The following is a 19565-nucleotide window of genomic DNA, read 5'->3' as shown; positions in this document are numbered from 1 at the left end:
ATAAGCTCCCCAACAACACTTAACTATGAGTTCTTTTTTGCTATTGCACTGTTATAGAAATGAAGAATTGGGAAGAATGAGATTATAAAGCCAGTCTACTATGCCGTGGCTGAGACGTGTTTTTCTGTGTCTGAGTCCAGTTACATACCTTAAGAATAGACAGTTATGATTGGAAGGAAGGTGACATGAAACTGTCTAGAAGCAGATGAGACTTATAATATATATAATATATAATATAATATATATAATAGAAACACAAAGTTAGGAATTCCAACAATTATGATTTTTGAAGGCTCTGAGACTGGAGTCGAAAATTCAGTAGATGTTTTGGTATCATCAAGTATTAGCTTTGAAATGTCACTGATGTTATTGTTAAGATCAAGCCAGTTGCTGCATTAAGCTAATGATTGGAATGGAGCAGTACTCAAAGTTGGCTATGTACAGTATGATGACAAAAGAAGGAAGAAGAGACAACTACCAATACAGCAGAAGAATATGAGTAAGATGACAAGAATGGAGTACCTTTGTCTAAAATACTTAGAACATTTTCCCACTTGCCAAATGCACTGATGGGAACGATAAAGGAAAGATAAACCACAAGGCACGTTTTCTGGGATTGTAGGCATATAGGAAATGAACTAATCAAAGCCTAATAAATCATTTGTTACCGTTTCAGGTTTCTCACTCTCTACCACAGCTCACCTAAAGGACAGAGAAATGGGAAATCAAAACAATGTGACAGAATTCATCCTTTTGGGGATGACACAAAATCCAGAAATGAGGAAAATATTTTCTGCTGTGTTCCTCATCATGTATGTAGTCACACTATCGGGAAATCTACTCATTATGGTTACTGTGATGGCAAGTCGGAGTTTGAGATCACCCATGTACTTCTTCCTCTCCTTCTTCTCCCTGATGGATGTCACCTACTCCTCCGTGATTGCCCCTAAGTTGATTATAGATTCCCTCTGGGAGACCACTGTCATCTCCTTTGGAGCTTGCATGACTCAGCTCTTCGCAGAGCATTTCTTTGGTGGTGTGGCCGTGGTGCTTCTGATCATGATGGCCTATGACCGCTACGTGGCCATCTGCAAACCCTTACACTACTCGACCATCATGAGTCCTCACATGTGCTGGATGCTGCTGTTGGGCGCCTGGGTGGTAGGATTCACACATGCAACCGTCCAGCTTCTTTTCATGTCGCAAATTCCCTTCTGTGGTCCCAACGTCATAGATCACTTTATATGTGATTTGTTTCAGTTATTGACACTGGCTTGCATGGATACTGACACTCTGGGCCTCTTAGTCATCCTCAACAGTGGCGTGATGTGCATGAGTGTCTTCTTCATGCTTCTTACCTCCTATACGGTCATCCTATATTCTCTGAGGGCCTACAACTCTGAAGCGAGACGCAGAGCCTTCTCCACCTGTGGCTCCCACCTCATGGTGGTTGTCTTGTTCTTTGTGCCCTGCATCTTCTTGTACGTGAGGCCTGTGTCTACTTACCCCATAGACAAAGCCATGGCTGTGTCTGATTCCATCATCACACCCATGCTGAATCCCTTAATCTACACACTGAGGAATGCAGAGGTGAAAACTGCCATGAGGAAAATTGGAAGAAGCAGGAAATGACAGGTGGAATGTAACTGCACTGCTAAGAACAGACAGAACTTCCCATCACAGGCAGTTTCTCCATCAGAAACACATCAGTGTGAAAGGTTTCCTTTCCTCTTGGCAACCAGAGGGGGTTCTTAGAGTTAAAAGCAAACAATATCTGACTTGAAATTTAGATGATTTTTAATTTAGGGTTTATAAAACGTCTCTGTTTTATGACCACATAAACCTTTGAGACAATTTATCTTCCTACTCTCCTTCACTAGGAATCAATCATGTTGATTTTTAGGGTTTTTGTTTTGTATTGTTTCGTTTCACAGATTCCTTTGAGTTATACAAGCCGTTTCCTCTTCCATGTTTTGTTACTTTTTGTCTGAAGATTCACCTTTTTTTCTGCTCAGGAGATTGTTGGTCTATAATTTTTGGTTCTAGAGGAGGAGATGAAATTGTTTCCCTACACATATTTTCTATGATTACTTTTGAGTCTTGAGTCTTCCTCTTCAGAATATTATTGTTTTCCCCCAAATGTTCACCAGCTTAGTAATAATGACCAAGGAAATGTGAACATTTTCATACAATTACCAGCTGCCTTTTATTCATTTCTGTCTCTACACTGGCTAATGGTGAAAGGATAGGATTTTTATTTTGTTTAATCTGGGCACCTACCATTTTTTCCCAGCCCTGGGCTTGAGCTCAGGGCCTGAGCACTGTCCTTGGACTTTCTCAAGGCTAGAGGTCTACCACTTGCGCCTCAGCACCACATCTGGCCTTTTCTTTCTATGTATGTGGTACCAAGGTCTTCGTGCATGCTAGGCAAGCACTCTACCACTAGGCCAAACTCCTGGCCATCTACTAGGTTTTTAATAATGTTTTTAAAGTTAATAGAATACACATGAACCATATTATCTTAAAGAATAAATTTACACAGTTAGGGAAACAGAGATAGTAAATAATAAGAAAATAGTAGAGTCTAAGACAACATTGAAAACTTTTCATGGAAAGGGAAGGTTGCAGTGGTTCTGGTTGTTTAGTAACAAGAGTTGGAACAAAGGGTGAACAAATACAACAGTGATATTCACTAGACACTATGTGGAAAATGAACTCTACATTTTGTAGGTGGGGATGGCAGAGAAAAACTGGGAGAGAGTGAGGGAGGGGGAGGCATGGTTCAAAAAGAATTGCACTCATTATCTGATGCATGTAATTGTAACCCCCCATTTATCACATCTACAATAACAATAAAATATAGTAAAATCTAAAAAATTCAGAATACAATATTGTACTCTTCTAAAAAAAAGCAAACTTCAGGTGAAACTTCCAAATTTACTATCATAATGTTATTCCCAAGGAAACATACTGGAGATAATTTTCTTACAAGGTCATTATATGATGTGATGCTTAAGTCTAATTTCAAATTTAATTGGTTTTAAAAATTTTTAGGTGATTAATAAAATGCAGCAATACAGAAATCTATATATTAATCTATCTATGATGGTGTTTTCAGTGAAAAGAATGTCATGAGGGCTTTGCTATTGACAGGTAGATGTGATGTCCTCTGACATAAGTGAATCTAGATTCACCAAGAGATGTGACAGCACAAGTGAGGATTTTTGGAGGGAGATGGGCAATAGGATAGACAGGGTACAAAAATATGTAAGTGGAATTCAATATAATAAGAATATATTAAATAAATATTTGAAAATTTCATAATGAAGCATATTATCTTGCATTTCATAAAGGCTTATAGAGAAGAGCTGTATATATTTGAATAAACTCTATACTGATAGTTTTACAGATAGCATTGTTTTCAGTAGAGTCAGGTATTAAATTAGCAGCTAAGCTGAAACAAATTCAAAGAATTATGTTTTATTGTCAGGTGAGTTCTGTCCATTGTACCTTCTGTTTTGCTACTGTCTTTGTTAGGAATGTGAACTTACAATGTTTATTCTTTATTCTGTAGAATAGAGAGCCTCAGTATACCCCTCTTACAGAATTGGTCTCCTCTAGTTCTCCAGTGCCTGATCATCTACTGTGTCTACTTAGTCTATGGAATCAAGAGGAATTTATTCATGGATAGGTCAGAAACGATTTGGGGGATATATCTCAAAATTGAGGAAATAGCATAAATTCGATAACAGATGGTAATGTACACATCACATGATAAAGTGATGTAGCAAAAGAATACTTACAGCTTTGGTATTTTTAATTCTTTGCTCTCTTTTTGGATCTTGTAAGTTTCTTTGTCATTTTCTAAAATTAGCAGCATATTATGAAATACTTTATACTTCTTTTCCTAATCTAAGAGTTTTCCCCTGTTTATCTCAAAGGGTGTTCATTGCATTTCATTCTTTTCAAGCATTTAATTCTTTCTTCTTATTTTTCTCATTTATACAGAAGGGTAATGATTTGCCACCTTGAAGTGAATGGGCAATCTGAATGTGAAATCACTTCTTGCTCCTGACATCAATTATTTACTATCGCACTGTGTTTGCTCCCAGCATGCAACATTCCTTTCCCACAGAGTATAACAGGATGAGACTAAATGAAATGAACTCTAGGATATGGAAACAAGAGGTTTAGCTTTGTGGTTGTTGTTCTTAATGTACTATGTAAAGTTATCTAATTTCTCTTTTTTTTCCCTTATGGTTAATCTCATGTTGTTACTGTATTGTACCTATCATATTGTATATATGTTTGATTATTTGAAATAGAGAAGGGAAGGGGGAAAACAAGATGTTTGGCAGGGGTTGGGGATGGGAAAAGGGGACAAAAACATGAGAAGGAGTATCAAGGTTTGAGAAGTAATATAACTATGGCCTGACAAATGTAACTGTAAACCCCTCCACACATTCTGACAATAAAATAAAATAAATTAAAAAGAAAAATATATTGGAGTTTTACTCTTAATTTAAGAAAAGGTTTATTATTTTATTTATCATCAGAAAACATCACCAACTTCTTCAAGACTTTTCGCATAGCATTTTTCATGTCTTTATTCCTAAGTGTGTAAATCAAAGGGTTGAGCAAGGGGGTAAGCATGCTGCAAAATATTGCCATAATTTTATCAGAGGAGAAGGCAGAAGGGGGTCTTGCATACATAAAAATACATGGGACAAAGAACAAAACCACCACTGCCATGTGGGATCCACAGGTAGAAAAAGCCTTCCTCCGCCCTTCAGAACTGTGAGTCCTCAGAGAGAACAAGATGACCCCATAGGAAACTAACAACAAGGAGAAGATGATAGTGCAGATAGAGCCACTGTTGGCAATCACAAAAAGCCGAAAGACGTGTGTGTCTGTGCACACAATGTTCAGTAATGGGTGCAAGTCACACATGATATGATCGATGACATTGGAGCCACAGAAGGGCAGCTGACACACAAAGAGAACTTGCACAATGGAATGCAAGAAGCCTCCTGTCCAGGCTACCCCCATCAGAGTGGCACAGAGCCTCCATGTCATAATGGTAGAGTAGTGCAAGGGCTTGCAAATGGCCACATAGCGGTCATAGGCCATGGCTGTGAGGACAATCACTTCTGCGCCAGCAAGGAAGTGTATGGCAAAGATCTGTATCATGCAGCCTTTAAAGGAGATGGTTTTTCTCTCCACCATGGCATCCACCATGGCCTTCGGGGCAATCACAGAGGAGAAGCACGCATCCAGGAAAGACAGGAAAGTCAGGAAGAAGTACATGGGGTAGCCCCGAAGGGCAGGACTGCAGAGAATGGTCACCACGATAAACATGTTGCCCCCGATAGTGGAGATGTAGACAAACAGAAACACCACGAATATGACTTCCTGAAGTTTGGGGTTCTGTGAAAGCCCCAGAAGAACAAACTCAGTTACAGTACTTTGGTTTTGCATGGTGAAAACTGAAAAAATAAATAAATACAAGAAAAAGAAGCACAAGGGCTCTTAGTATAAGGGGAAAAAGTACCGCTAGCTAATTTACTATATGTTGATCTTCAACAATTTGGTTTCATACTATGTAAAAGTATCGTGTTTATATAATCATTGAGAACATAAAATTGGAAGTCAGTAGTGGGAAGGCAAGGGGAATTAAGTGGAATGAATTGTTAACTACTTTGAAATAAGAATTCTTCAAAATACTGTGAATATTTTTTTATCTCAAGGTCAGTTTTGATTAGCAGTGGCTTCCTGGACTGAATTATGAACAAGTTTTCTGTGACACATTCCAGTTTGGAGGCAGGATTACATTTTCTTAATCATGTCTGTGATTGTTAACAAATTAAAACAAATGCCTTTTCTTTTTCATTAGGAGACTTTTATCTACAAAGAGAAGAAAAATGACATGCTGTTTAGATTTTTGCAAAAAATTATGGTCACTTATCAAGCATTTCTCTAAATCTCTGAACTGAAATTGGCAATTCAATGCATATATTATTTCCTTATAGAATTCCAGTATCAAAATATTTCCTGATGAGTAATGAAGTAACTCAGGAGAAAGGATTTGTTTTGAACTTGCTAAGTATTTTGTATGTACAAGTGGGAAGGTATTTTGTCTCCCATAACATGGAATCATTGTGCCCACTTAAGTTATTTTAACAGATCAAGAAGGAAAGAGACAGGAAAGTGTCTTTTTCCAGCAGGGACTTCAGAGTAGGAGTGGTCTTTGTAGAGGGCATGCCCACTTGTAAGAGAATATATGATTTCCCCCCCAAACCCAACAAACCAATCATTAAATGGGCAAGGGAACTAAAGAGAGACTTATCAAAAGGAGAGGTTAATAAATTCTTTAATAAAAAATAATAATTTCAAAATTAATTTGAAGTCTTTAATGGTGGAGAGTTCAGTGTCCTGGTGATGATTTGTAGCTGTCTTAATACAATGATTCTTCCTGGATCCACAGCAATAATGGCAAAGGCAGCAGCAAAAACATTGGTAACATATGAGCGGAATCTATTTCTTAGTTAAGGATTTATCAATGAGTACTACACACTTTTGTAAAACAAGCTCATGAAAATGATAATATGAAACATAAGTATGCTAAGTGATATGACTACCTAGTAAGTAACTGTTGTATCTCTGCGACTTTTCAAAACAAACAGCTGGGACGGGGAATTTGGCCTAGTGGTAGAGTGCTTGCCTCGCATGCATGAAGACCTAGGTTCGATTCCACATACATACAAAAGCCAGCACTTGTACTGTGCTTAAGTGGTAGAGCACTAATCTTTAGGAAAGCCCAAGGACAGTGCTCAGGTTCTGAGTTCAGTCCCAGGACTGACAAAACAAAGAAAAAACCACTAGTAGAACAGGAAAACCTGTCTGAAGTTTGTCAAACAACTTATCAATAGTTAAGTGCCCGATATCATTTGACATACCAGTATGCCTCAGTCCTGCCCTGCCGCAGTAATTTAAGCTTCCATAACCAGGAGAGTCAACAAAAGACATTACAAATATGGTTTGCATTGTATACATGAAAGGAATGTCAGATTTCATTGTCAGCATTGTTTCATAATGTGCACTGACACACATTCTATGATCAAGAAAACTGAATCACTCAGAATAACTTGTTCATGTCGTTAGTCTATGTTAATCCAGATTGTATAATAAAGTATTTGTTTTTAAACTCATTATTTTAAAACTATACTCATTCCTAAAATTATAGCAAAGGAATGCCACTTACCATTCAGGTGGAAAATGGATTAGAAAATATTTTCAGAATTATAGACTGATTTTATATTCAGAATTTTTTCTAACAGTCATTCAAAGCAGGGATCTTTAGCAACGGATGATGACATAGAATACAGTTTTAATTAAAAAATGCAAAAGCATCGAGTTATTTAATGACTGGAACATGGTTATATATAAAGAATATTCCAAACTGATATTACAGTCTTCCACCAGTAAATATAATTAACAATAGCACATACAGGTTAATTTTTTAATTCTATCAGATAAAGCCAAGCAAATACTTGTAATGATTCTTTCTATTTATACACACTTTTAATTGAATTTAATGTCTACAGGAGATGTACTAAAAGAATAACCTTGTTCATTTCAATGTCTAGCTTGTTAAAATTACAATAATATTAAAGCATTGCCATGGCATGTTGTAGTTACAGAAAAAAATGGAGGTGCAAATATTTAAAGAATTTGGGTCAGGAAAACTAAGTCATACTTGCATATTTTAAATTTAAAAATATTTCATCAATGAGCATGCTGTGGAACAAATTCTCCACATCTGTGTTTCCTTTGAAATGAATTTCAAATTTCCTCTTGAACATTCCACAATTTTTACTTTCTGCAGAGACAGAATCCTGCATATCTTTGAGCTGAGCGTGCTTCCACACGAAATGTGCATGTGGCCATGCCCCATGCCCCTTGCTCAGGTCCTTAGGACATTTTCTTCCCTGTGCATCATTGACTTCAGTGAGTCCTAGAGACTCAACTCAGGGCCTGAGCACTGTCCTTGGGCTTTCTCAAGGCTAGAGATCTACCACTTGAGCCACAGCACCATGTCCATTTTTTTCTATGTATATGGTACCAAAGAGTCGAACCCGGATCTTTGTGCCTGCTCGGTGAGCACTCTACCACTAGGCCAAACTCCTGGTGTCAATAACCCATAATTTTTAAATAACAAAATCTTAATTTCTACTTTGAAAATATATAAAACATTCAGAAATGCACCCGGAATTTTTAGTATGCTTATCATTATATGTAGTATTTGGTAAGTACATTTCAAACAATTAAGGTAAATGCATGTCTATATATTCTTATTCAGATCACACTGCCACATATTTTTGTTAATGAGTACCATTGCAATATACTAAAATATACATTAAGAACCCCATCCCTAATCACATTTCCTGTTACTTGACAGCTAGATTTAACTAATGAACATATAAGTAAATACATTGGGTGGTATACAGGTGTACAAAAATGTATTAACTGAAATTTGGTAGATTCAAGGGAGATATCAAACAATGTAATTCCTTAAATAGACAAAATGAAGGCTGAACAAACTGAAACATCAGGAAGCTGATACTTGAAAAGGGTGGGATGGAGTCAAGGAGAAAGAAACAGAATGAATAAAAGAATCTAATGTGTCTCCTACAAAGTTAAGAAAAGTGAGCTAAAGGGTAGAGAGGGAGGGATGGATGAGAATATTAAAAAGGGTGGCACTGATCAAGATACATTGCATCCATAAACTGCGTTGTTAAATGCCAACTCCTTTGCATAACTTCTTAAAGATAATACAAAAATATAACAATAGAAACAAATATATCTCATTGAAAAAGCAAACAGTAAGCATGTTAACCTAACTTAGACACCTCATAATAAATACATGTAAGGAAACAACAATTCACAGTTACATATATTGAAATTATATCTATATGAAAGAATCTCTAGGATATGGAAGCAAGAGCTTATCATGTGTGATTGTTGTTCTTAATGTACTATGTTATTTTTCTTCTTTTTTCTGCCCTTTGGTTAATCTGATATAGTTACTGTATCTGACTTTGTTACCTAGTTATTGTATATACATTTATTTGTTTATTTGAAATAGGAAAGGGAAGGGGAAAACAAGATGATTGGGAGAGGGTGGGGGAGAAGGAGATGGGGACAAAAACATGAGAAGGGATATCAATGTGTGAGCATTAATACACCTGGTGAATGCAACTGTAACCCCTCTATACATTACCCTGACAAAAAATATAAAAATAGCCGCAAATATATCTCATAGAAAAAGAAAACAGGAAGCATCTTAACCTAATTTAAATACTTCATAGTATGGAAACAAAACTTCACAGTTTTTTTTTAATTTTGCCAGTTCTTGGCCTTGAACTTAGGGTCTGAGCACTGTCCTTTGACTTTCTCAAGGCTAGAGCTCTACCACTTGAGCCTCAATACCATTTCTGGCTTTTTTTTCTATGTATGTGGTACTGAGGAATCGAACCTGGGTCTTCGTGCATGTGAGGCAAGCACTCTATCACTAGGCCAAACTCCTGGTCCCAAAAATTCAGTTATTTTTTATTGAAATTAATAATTACGTTAACAGAACATCATTTTTTGTTGTCTTTATAACTAGGCATAGTTTACCCCCTGACAATGTAGAGATATGTAAAATGGTTTCAGACATTATCCCCTTCCTGCGTTGTCTATTTCCCTAAATGCCCCCATTAAAAAGTCTTGTTAGTTCTAGAAATTTACAAATGAATTACAATTTGCCCTTTGTCCTTCAGCCTTATATCTTTCTAGATTGACTTCTGAGCCTTTTTTTTTTCCTGCTGTCCTAGTTAGCTGACATAGGAGACAGACTTAGCCACCACGACAAACACAAGTATTTTAGAATTTCATTAATTTTAAATCACTGAACAGGATCACTGAGGCAGGAAAGGTTGCTATTTATCATTCATACAGGGAAAATCAACTGGATATGACTGATATAGACACTTTCTTGCCTTTCATATCCTTCCATGTGGCATTTCTCAGTGCCTGATTGGGGTGGCAATTATTACATTCTATCAGTATCTTTAAGGGACACAGTAGCATTTCAACTTACCATGTTCCCGTGAAAGTATTCTTTATACATCTCTGCAATCATCCACATTTTATGCAATATGTAAGGATATTTAAGGAAGAATAAATAAAACTTCACTATACTGCTATGATTGATGTGTACATCTAACATACTTCTAACCTATTTGGATAAACTGGACATGAAAAAGCTGAATCAGCTCTTACCTCTTCAAGCTTGAAGTAGGTGGGCTCCTCTTACAATAAGTATAGAAGATTTGTTTTCTGTGATAGTAATTGCTATCCACTTAGCACTTGATATAAATCTAGTGCTATCCTGTAGGAGCCACATGTATCTTCTTATCTGTTACCAGATACTTTGAGTTTATCAGTCTTTCTAGATGCCTAAAAAAGGAGTCTAGAAATTAGGAAGAGTGTGAAACTAGCACCCCCCCACACACATTTATTTGTAGGCCTTTACTTACATTTGACCACAAACTTTGATTTTACTCTCTCTTTTTTATTTTATTTTTTTAGTGTATTTCATTAAACTATCCAACAACTCAGAGGAGTCTAGAAACTGAAGTTTTGAAAGGTTTGGGGCCGGTAATGTAACCTTTGCTCTCTTCGTTTTTGACATTGCACTTGACCACAAACAATATCCACTCATTAAAAGATTATGGTACAGTTTTAAATCCTCTCTGAAAGTGCATCGAAGAGAATGATCAGTCTCACCATTTGTCAGTTCCTTTAAGATTCTTGGAAAAGCAATCTATTCTCAGTTCCACCTAGTGGTAGCCAATGTGACAGCTATGTCCCACTTTTCCTTCTAACTCCAAGAAACAGGAAGAACATCTTTGGCAGAGCAGGTAACCAATATTTCCATTGGCTCTCAGGTGCTTTCTCCTACGGCTTAGGGTATTCAACTGAAATTTATTTCTGTGGGAAACCATGGATATGTAGACTCACTTCCTTCCCCAGGGATTGGACATTCTCCACCTTCTTTTTTTTTTTTTTTTTGCTAGTCCTGGGCTTGAATCCAGGGCCTGATCACTGTCCTCGGGTTTTCTCAAGGCTAGAGCTTTACCACTTGAACCACAGCACCACCTCTGGCTTTTTTCTATATATGTGGTACTGAGGAATGGAACCTGGGACTTCATGCATGCTAGGCAAGCACTCTACCACTAGGCCAAACTCCCGGCCATTTTCTACGTTCTTGTTTTCCATCACTGTTTGACTTTCTCATGGCAAAACTTTTATGTCCCTAAGAAACTGAGGGTGGTTTTTATTGTTTATTTGTATGTATTTTTTGGTTTCCGTGTTTAAATTTCTCTGGGATTTGCATAGGCTTCTATTTTCTTTTCTGATTAGGAACAGAATATGCTGTATGTGGAAACAGAATATATTCTCCCTTTGGAAAATTGGGGCATAAAGCCTTAGAAGTTCATAAATTGAAAAACTGTGTCTGTTTCCACCCATAAGGAGAATCAATATTACCAGAAAGGGTAATAACTTAGTACCTCTTGAATATTTTATGTATAATTTGAGAACATGGATATAGGGTTTTTAAAGACAACTAAGTCAATTGATGCTTGCTTATATCTATTACATATATTTGGTATGTTTCTGACAACTCTTTCTATTGATTATTAATAGTCAGGTACTGTATCTCCAAACTATATTTGGATTTTCTACAATATTGGTAGATATATCTATACTTTATGGTTTATCTTTTTGAAGCTCTATTAGAAAGGTCATAAATACATACATCTACAAAATATTCATGTTTGTTTTATCCCTTTGTCGTAGATCTCTTTATAATATCCTATGTCCAGAAACAATACAAACGTAAATCCTTACACATAACACATTTCCCATGCTCTATATATTTGTATTTTTTTTGCCAGTCCTGGGGCTTGAACTCAGGACCTGAGCACTATCCTTGGGCTTGGGCTTTCTCAAGGCTAGAGATCTACCACTTGAGCCACACCATCAGTTCTAGTATTTTCTGTGTATGTGTTAAGGAGGAATTGAACCCTGGTCTTTGTGCATGCTAGGCAAACACTCTACCACTAGGCCAGACTCCTGGTCCTACTTGTTCCTTTTATATGAAGTATATTTTATATCTGTAATATAGTCACTTTGAAATATTTCACTTATATTTGACCACATTTATCCTTATTGTTTTTAAATCCTTTCCATATCAATTGAGAATTGATATGGCTATGTGTAAATCTGTTGTCTTGTAATTTATTCTCAACCTATCTGAGTTATTCTGTTTTCATCTGACTCTCAGATCAGTATTTGTTTTCTTTTTTATTGGCTACCATCTTTTTGTAATTTTATTTTATTAAATAATTTATTAACATTGATTTTTACATCATATTTCAAATGACATGCTTAACAAACAAGTATTTAAGAAGTGAATCTCTACATACAATCACTGGCACTTAGATTTTAGAACATAATCAAAATTAGGCTGAGGGTTTGTATGACATAGATACATATTAATCTATGTAATAAAACATTATGTCTATAGAGTCATAAGTTTTTATGTCTATGTAGTTGTGTTTATATTTCCAATACCATGTCCATAGCATTGGGTATGCAAATATTGAGTCCTCACTCTTGTACTGTTTGGATCTAATAGCCACATATTAAGGATACCATGCCCCTTTTGTTCCTCTGGTCTTGACTTTTCTCACTCAACATGATTCACTCTAGATTCATCCACTTTCCTGTGAATGCCATTATTTTATCTTGTCTATTGGCTATGTGAATTCCATTGTATATATATGCCACATTTTCTGTATCCATTCATCTGCAGTAGGGCATCTGAATTGTTCCCATCACCTGGCTATTGTGAATAGTGCAGACATAAACAGCTGCAAAGGTGTCCTTATCATATCCTGGGTTATGTTGTTCAGGATAGATGCCCAAGAGTGGTATGGCAGGATTGTAGGGAAGGCCTATATTCTGTTTCAGTAAAGAATGTCTTTGGGATTTTGATGGGATGTCTTTCCATTTCCTGGTCTCTTTAATTTATTTTGTTAGGCTTTTATAATTTTCATTAAATAATCCCTTTACATCTTTGTTAAGTTAATTCCTAAGCATTTTATTCTTTTGGGGGCTATTGCAAATGGGATCATTTTCTTGATTTGGCCTTCTGTTTACATATTGTTGGTGTACAAGAAGGCTACTGACTTTTGCAGGTTAATTTTGTATCCTGCCACTTTTCTAAAGTGGTTTATTAATTATAAGAATTTGGGAGTGGAGCTTATTGGGTCACTCAAGTAGAGGATCATGTCATTTGCGAATAGGGATAGTTTAATTTCTTCTTTCCCTATGTGAATCCCTTTGATGTCCTTTTCTTGCCTTATTTCTCTGGCTAAGGGTTCCAGAACTATATTGAAGAGAAGTGGAGATTGTGGCCAGCCCTGTCTAGTCCCTGATTTTTAAGGTAAATGGTTCTAGTGTTTCACCATTTAGTATAATACTGGCTGTAGGTTTGTTATATATGGCTTTAATTATTTTAAGGCATTTACCTCATTCCTATTTTTTCTAGTGCTTTCAACATGAATGGATATTGCATTTTGTCAAATGCCTTCTCTGCATCCTGAGAAATTATTATATGATTCTTATTCTTAGCTCTATTGATATGATGTATTACATTAAGTGATTTGCGAATGTTAAACCAGCCTTGCATCTGTGGGATGAAGCCTACTTCATCATAGTGTATAATTATTTTTTTTTGCCAGTCCTGGGCTTGGGCTTAGGGCCAGAGCACTGTCCTTGGACTTTCTCAAGGCTAGCACTCTACCACTTGAGCCTCAGCACCACTTCCGGCTTTTTTTTCCCTATGTATGTGGTAGCAAGAAATTGAACCCAGTTCTTCGTGCATGCTAGGCAAGCACTCTACCACTAGGCCACACTCCCTGCCCCGAAGTGTATAATTTTTAAAATTTGTTTCTGGATTCTCTTGGCTAATATTTTATTGATTAGTTTTGTGTCTGTGTTCACTGGAGAGACAGATCTGTAGTTTTCTTTTTGTTGGATCTTTCCTGGTTTGGGGATGACAGTACTATTAGCTTCATAAAATGAGTTTGGTATTGCTCCTTCTGCTTCTATTTCTCGGAAGAGTTTCAAGAATATAGGTGTTACTTCATCCTTAAAGGTCTTGTAAAATTTCACAGTGAAACTATCTGGACCTGGGATCTTTATGGTTGGCATTTTCCTGATTGTTTTCGCAATTTCATTGTATGAAATTGGTTTGTTCAATTTTTTTACCTCATCATTTTTCAATGTGGGTAGTCTATATTTATTCAAGAAGTCATTTATTTGTACTAGATTTTCTTGTTTCCTTGAATATAAGCCCTGGTAGTACTTATTCATAATGGCCTGAATTTCTTGAATATCAGTCATGAGAGATAACATAGTACATTAAGGACAACAGTCACTCATTATATGGCTTTTGTTTCTATATCCTGGAGGTCCTATCATTTAGTGTCATACAAGATGGCCTCCTGTATCTAAGTTTTGCTCTACTGTAAATCTCTGCTAGGAGAGTCCAAGGTTTCTACTGATTATGACAAATGAGGGAAACTTCACTCAATATGATTTTTTTCTAAGTCTTTCCATTTCCCTGTGTTATCTTTCATCTCTTTTGTTGTCCCTTGGTTACCTCATATTGTTACAATATTTTACCTTGTTATCTGTTATATTGTATATATGCTTACTTGGTTATGTGAAATTGGATAGGGAAGGGGGGAAAACAAGATGAGGGGTGGGGGTGAGTGGAGGGAAATGGGGACCACGATATGAGAAAGGATATCAATGTTTGTGAAGCAATGCACCTTCTATCTGGTGAATATAATGTAACCCTTCTATTAATTAGAATGAAAATACATGAAAAATCGGGCGATGTTGTTCTTTCTGCAGCAGCATAGAACTCCAGTTAGAATGACCATGATCAAAAAATCTAATAACAACAGATGCTGGTGGAGATGTAGCCAGGAAAGATCACTCTTACACTATTGGTGGGAGTTCAAACTTGTTCAACCACTATGGAAAGCAGTATGGCTGTTCCTCAAAAGACTAAACATATGTTCTTAATGTACTGTGTAATTTCTCTTCTCTGTTGTTGCCCTTTGCTTATTCTCATATTGTTACAATATCTGACTTTGTTACCTGGTGTATTGTATATACATTTATTTGTTTATTTTTAATAGGAAAGGAAAGGGAGAAAAGATGATTGGGAGGGATGAGGGGAAGGAAATGGGGACAAAAACATGAGAAGGGTAATCAATGATTGATATCCCTATCTGGTGAATATAACTGTAACCCCTCTATACTTCACAATAAAAATAAATAAGAATAAATATATGATTTCAGCCCAAATTAAAAAAAAGTCTAAACATAGAACTCCGCTAAGACCCAGCAATTTCACTGCTTGGCATTTACCCAGTTGTCCAGAAACAAGGACATACTAAATCCATTAGCACAACAATGTTCATTGCAGCATTATTTGCCATAGCAAAGATATGGAATCAACCCAGATGCAGTTTTACTCTTAAGAATTCTTTTTGTTGAATTTTCTTTTCTCTCTTCTCTTAAGAGAGAGCTTCTCAAAGAAAGCCACCCAAGCATTATCAAGTTTGCTTTCTGCTTCTTAGAGGAAGAAGTGTGGCAGAAATAGTACAATTATTGTGCTACTTTGGATCTGAATAACATATGACCTCTAGAGACAGAGAGTCATAAAGTGGCTATTAAGTAACTGTTGAATAACTAGAAAGTAAATTTGCAGCCTTGAAATTCCCAGGAGAGCTGGCGAATAGAATGATGATATTTCTTGAGGATCTGTTAAGATGCTCTGGGAGAATTGTCACAACCACATAGAAAACAACTACTCTCTTTCTCAGTTTGTATTTGACACTTGTAGTGATTTTTTTTCAAATTTTAGCAGAGATAACTGCTTAAACATACATATATGTATATATACTGTTATGGTTACTGATTATAAGATTTGAAAATGTTTTTGCTTATTTTTCAGTATGAGAAAAGGTCAAGAAGTTGAGCCAGCATTAAAATGTTACACCATTTTAAGTGTGTGTGTTTATGCATGTGTGTGGGGGGGGTCATATGAAGTGAATAAACAGTTCACTTTGAATTCGCAGATAATGAAGCCTATCTCTTGAAAAACAGAGAATTTTCCTCTTAAAATTGAAAGGAAGTAATCCTGCAAATAGTTTCTGAGGAATAACCTGAATTTGTTAGTTTGAGCTCCTAGTCTTACCTTTCTTTTCAGATATAAACCTCGATGAAAGGTCACTGAACTGTGGAACTGAGAATAGCTTCTAGTTCCGGATATCTTCTTCAGTATTCTAACACTCATTTGAGGGTCATCCATAGTTGACATACAGGTAAACATTCTTATAATTTTGTACTTGCAATAATGAGATCTATTTGGTATTTATGCCATTAAGGATTATGCCTTCTGATACAGTCTACTACAGCTTAAACATGACTGACAATATTTTTTTGCAGTGTTCAATTTTATTATGTATCTGAAACAGTTTGAATATTGGGTAACACAATTTAAATGTTTCGATTTTCAGTGCTTATTTTTTATTTTCTAATCTTGAAAGAAACTTTCCTCTTTCAGGTCATTCTCCTGGAGTCTAAATTCACTAGAATCAGGTAAAGAGATTCTATGTGAAATTTGATTCTACCAAAGGAATATATTGTAACACATATAGGCAAGGCTTAACCTAGCAGAGAAGTATTTTTATAATGTTGAAAATGTCTTATGAAGGATAAATCATTCAAATTTATGATAATTTATTTTAACTCATTTGTAAGTATAAGAAGCTTACTTAAAACTGCTTTAGAAAATTTCCCAATTATCAATAATGCCATCAGATGGGTTTTGTCTTGTCATTTGTTTCTTCAATCTAAGTTTATTTGCACTGCCTTTCTAAAAATCTGTTATTGCTTTAGTTTTGATTAACTTAAACTATTTGGGTCAAAACATTACAGACAATCAACACATTTATGACAAGATTAAAAACTAATAATACTTGATCATGTACATCTTATTTTCTTGGGAAATTAAACATCATGCATATACTTCTTATTTCTTTTCTGAATGATTTTTGATAGCTTAACCGGCATTGGAAATTGAACTTAATTTCTGTATCTTGTACATGTGGGAACACTTTTTCCTTTATGAGAATACCTTTTGTGAATGAAGAAGTTCACAATAATCCCATCAGTGCTTTCAAAATTCAACTTAGTGGTAACAGAAAGAAAAGTTATAAGAACTGCTTTGGGGAAAGAATTATGCTTATTGTCAAAACCCATGCTGACGAATGGATTATCACTTCTTAAGAAACAGGACACTTAATCTTGATTCCATGTATATATATATATATATATACACACACATATATATACACATCTATATCCTGTATATATTTATATGATTATGAAAGGTTGAAAAAAGTTTTTAAACACACTTCACTTGACATTATTTTACCTGAGAGCAAACATGCGGACAGTGGTAGTATCAATGTGTTCACATATACTTTATGTTCCTCAGAAGTATTTTGATTGGCAAAAAAAACATTCAAAACAAGGCTTTGTTGTTACTTTGCTGTATTACTTTTGTATCTTCTTCCACTGATCTTATAACATGATTACATATTTACCTAATAATGTCCTTTTCACATCTGTGTTTGATACCTTGAAATTTACAATATGAGTACCATTGAATTCCTTGATTATTTTTCCTTGCCTAAAATCCTCTATGAGTGAAAACTTACTTCCATATGTTTAAATGTTGGGAAAGTCATTGTCATACTAATCACATTGAAGATCTAATTCTGTTTAATGATATCAGGCCACATGCATCTGTTCTTGTAGCTATAATGCTATAGTTGAGAGCAATTTCAGCTCTGCCACTAGTTCTTTTGAAGTTAAATATCTCTGCTTCAGTCAGCTAAATAAAAAAGTTAGAAGGGCTACTTTCAAATTCTGCAGTGTAGGAAGGAACCTTTAATTAATAAGTTTGAATTCCTAAGTCTTAGAGTTGTACTTTTTGATATTTTAAACGTCTCTTCAAGATTACCTCTGTTTTACAATGAAATATGCTCACAAATGGTGCATCATTTGAAATTAATTGTAACAATTCAGTAAACATAATAAAAATGGTAAATCCATAGTGTTCCTAGGACTTTTGTGTACAGTTTCCAAAGGATAAAGTTAGAAAGGCTTAGGGGAAAAAAACAGGAAAATACAAACGAGATAAAACATTAGTTCCTTCCTGCAGTCAAAAGATACTGACATAAAGTTGAATATTTAGATCGGTGCATTTAATAGAATGCATTTTGATGCTACCTCTCGGAAAGATCAACATCATATTTTCTATCATCTGTGGAATCTATGTATAATACTTAAATATAATAAAAATGTGATATGATTGTGAAATGGAAATTGTTATACACACACTATATATGACATTATAAAAATAAAATGTCTTTGTGCAATTAACATTGCCAACCAAAAATGATTTTTAAAAATATTTGGTTATTATCTTGTTATGTCCTAAAATTTTCTAAATATCACTAGCATTGCAGTGATATGATTTTTTAAAATGCTGATCCTTTTATTCTGTATCCTTCATAGGATTGAATTTGCGGTAGTATTAAAAAGTTTGTGTCTGTAGAACAAAATACAGATAAGTACAAATCTGCTCTATAAGTCAGGCAGCCAGTTCATATGGATGCTGTCTGGTCTTTACTGGGGAAGGTGACCTCTGCTATGTATGCATGAAATGCAGCCCTCAATTTCTTTTGACAGACATGCTCTGAGTCTATGGAGAGTAATATGTAGAAATCCAAGAACAAGTCATACATTGAGTCACTGCTTAGAGCTTCCTAAACACAAAAATTATATCATATATATGTATATATATCATATACTTATATCTTGCCATAGCTTTTACAGAACTTTAATGGCCGCAATTTATCCTAGCAATACACACGCATTGTGTCACAATCAAATTATCTGCAAATTTGAATGACCATTTTCTTCATTCATTTGTACTTCCAGTATGATTCAACGATTCTGGAGTTTACCTTACGGTGTCCTTCCTACCACAAATTACACTCCACAAATCAATGTTTAGAGTTTTGTTTTACTATAAGTAGATCAGCAAGAACGCAATCTACTTTTTGCGGCATTTTCTTGTATTATTCTTGGTTTGTATCATAACCAATAAGTTTATTTTCATAAGCACAATATGTTCCCATGATCCTATGTCTCTACCACAGTGTTAGCTGTCTAATCACATACATCACACGTTAGCAATGGAAAAATAGAAAAAAAAACAACCCTGGATCATAAATTTGTCAACAAGGAATTGAACGCCAGAGGACTAGATCAGTATGTCAAATAAAAATACTGCTATAAAT

The 19565-nt window shown here is 35.4% G+C and overlaps 2 protein-coding genes across 2 annotated transcripts; one reads left to right on the top strand and one right to left on the bottom strand.

Moving 5' to 3' along the window:
• The first annotated feature begins 717 nt into the window (after window positions 1-717).
• On the top strand, window positions 718-6734 carry LOC150052805 (olfactory receptor 4C6-like). The gene is made up of 2 exons (XM_090349225.1): window positions 718-1621; window positions 6688-6734. Exons 1-2 carry the CDS (start codon window positions 718-720, stop codon window positions 6732-6734), a joined length of 951 nt encoding a protein of 316 aa, XP_090205351.1.
• LOC150052806 (olfactory receptor 4C15-like) lies at window positions 4543-5478 on the bottom strand. The gene has a single exon (XM_090348866.1). It carries the CDS (start codon window positions 5476-5478, stop codon window positions 4543-4545), a length of 936 nt encoding a protein of 311 aa, XP_090204992.1.
• Window positions 6735-19565: the final 12831 nt, after the last annotated feature.

Source organism: Megascapheus bottae, chromosome 16 (genome assembly GCF_031878675.1).
Source record: "Megascapheus bottae isolate mThoBot1 chromosome 16, mThoBot2.hap1, whole genome shotgun sequence".
NCBI lineage: Eukaryota > Metazoa > Chordata > Mammalia > Rodentia > Geomyidae > Megascapheus > Megascapheus bottae.
Note: the sequence above shows the minus strand (reverse complement) of the source record. Positions and strands in the feature narration are given on the sequence as shown.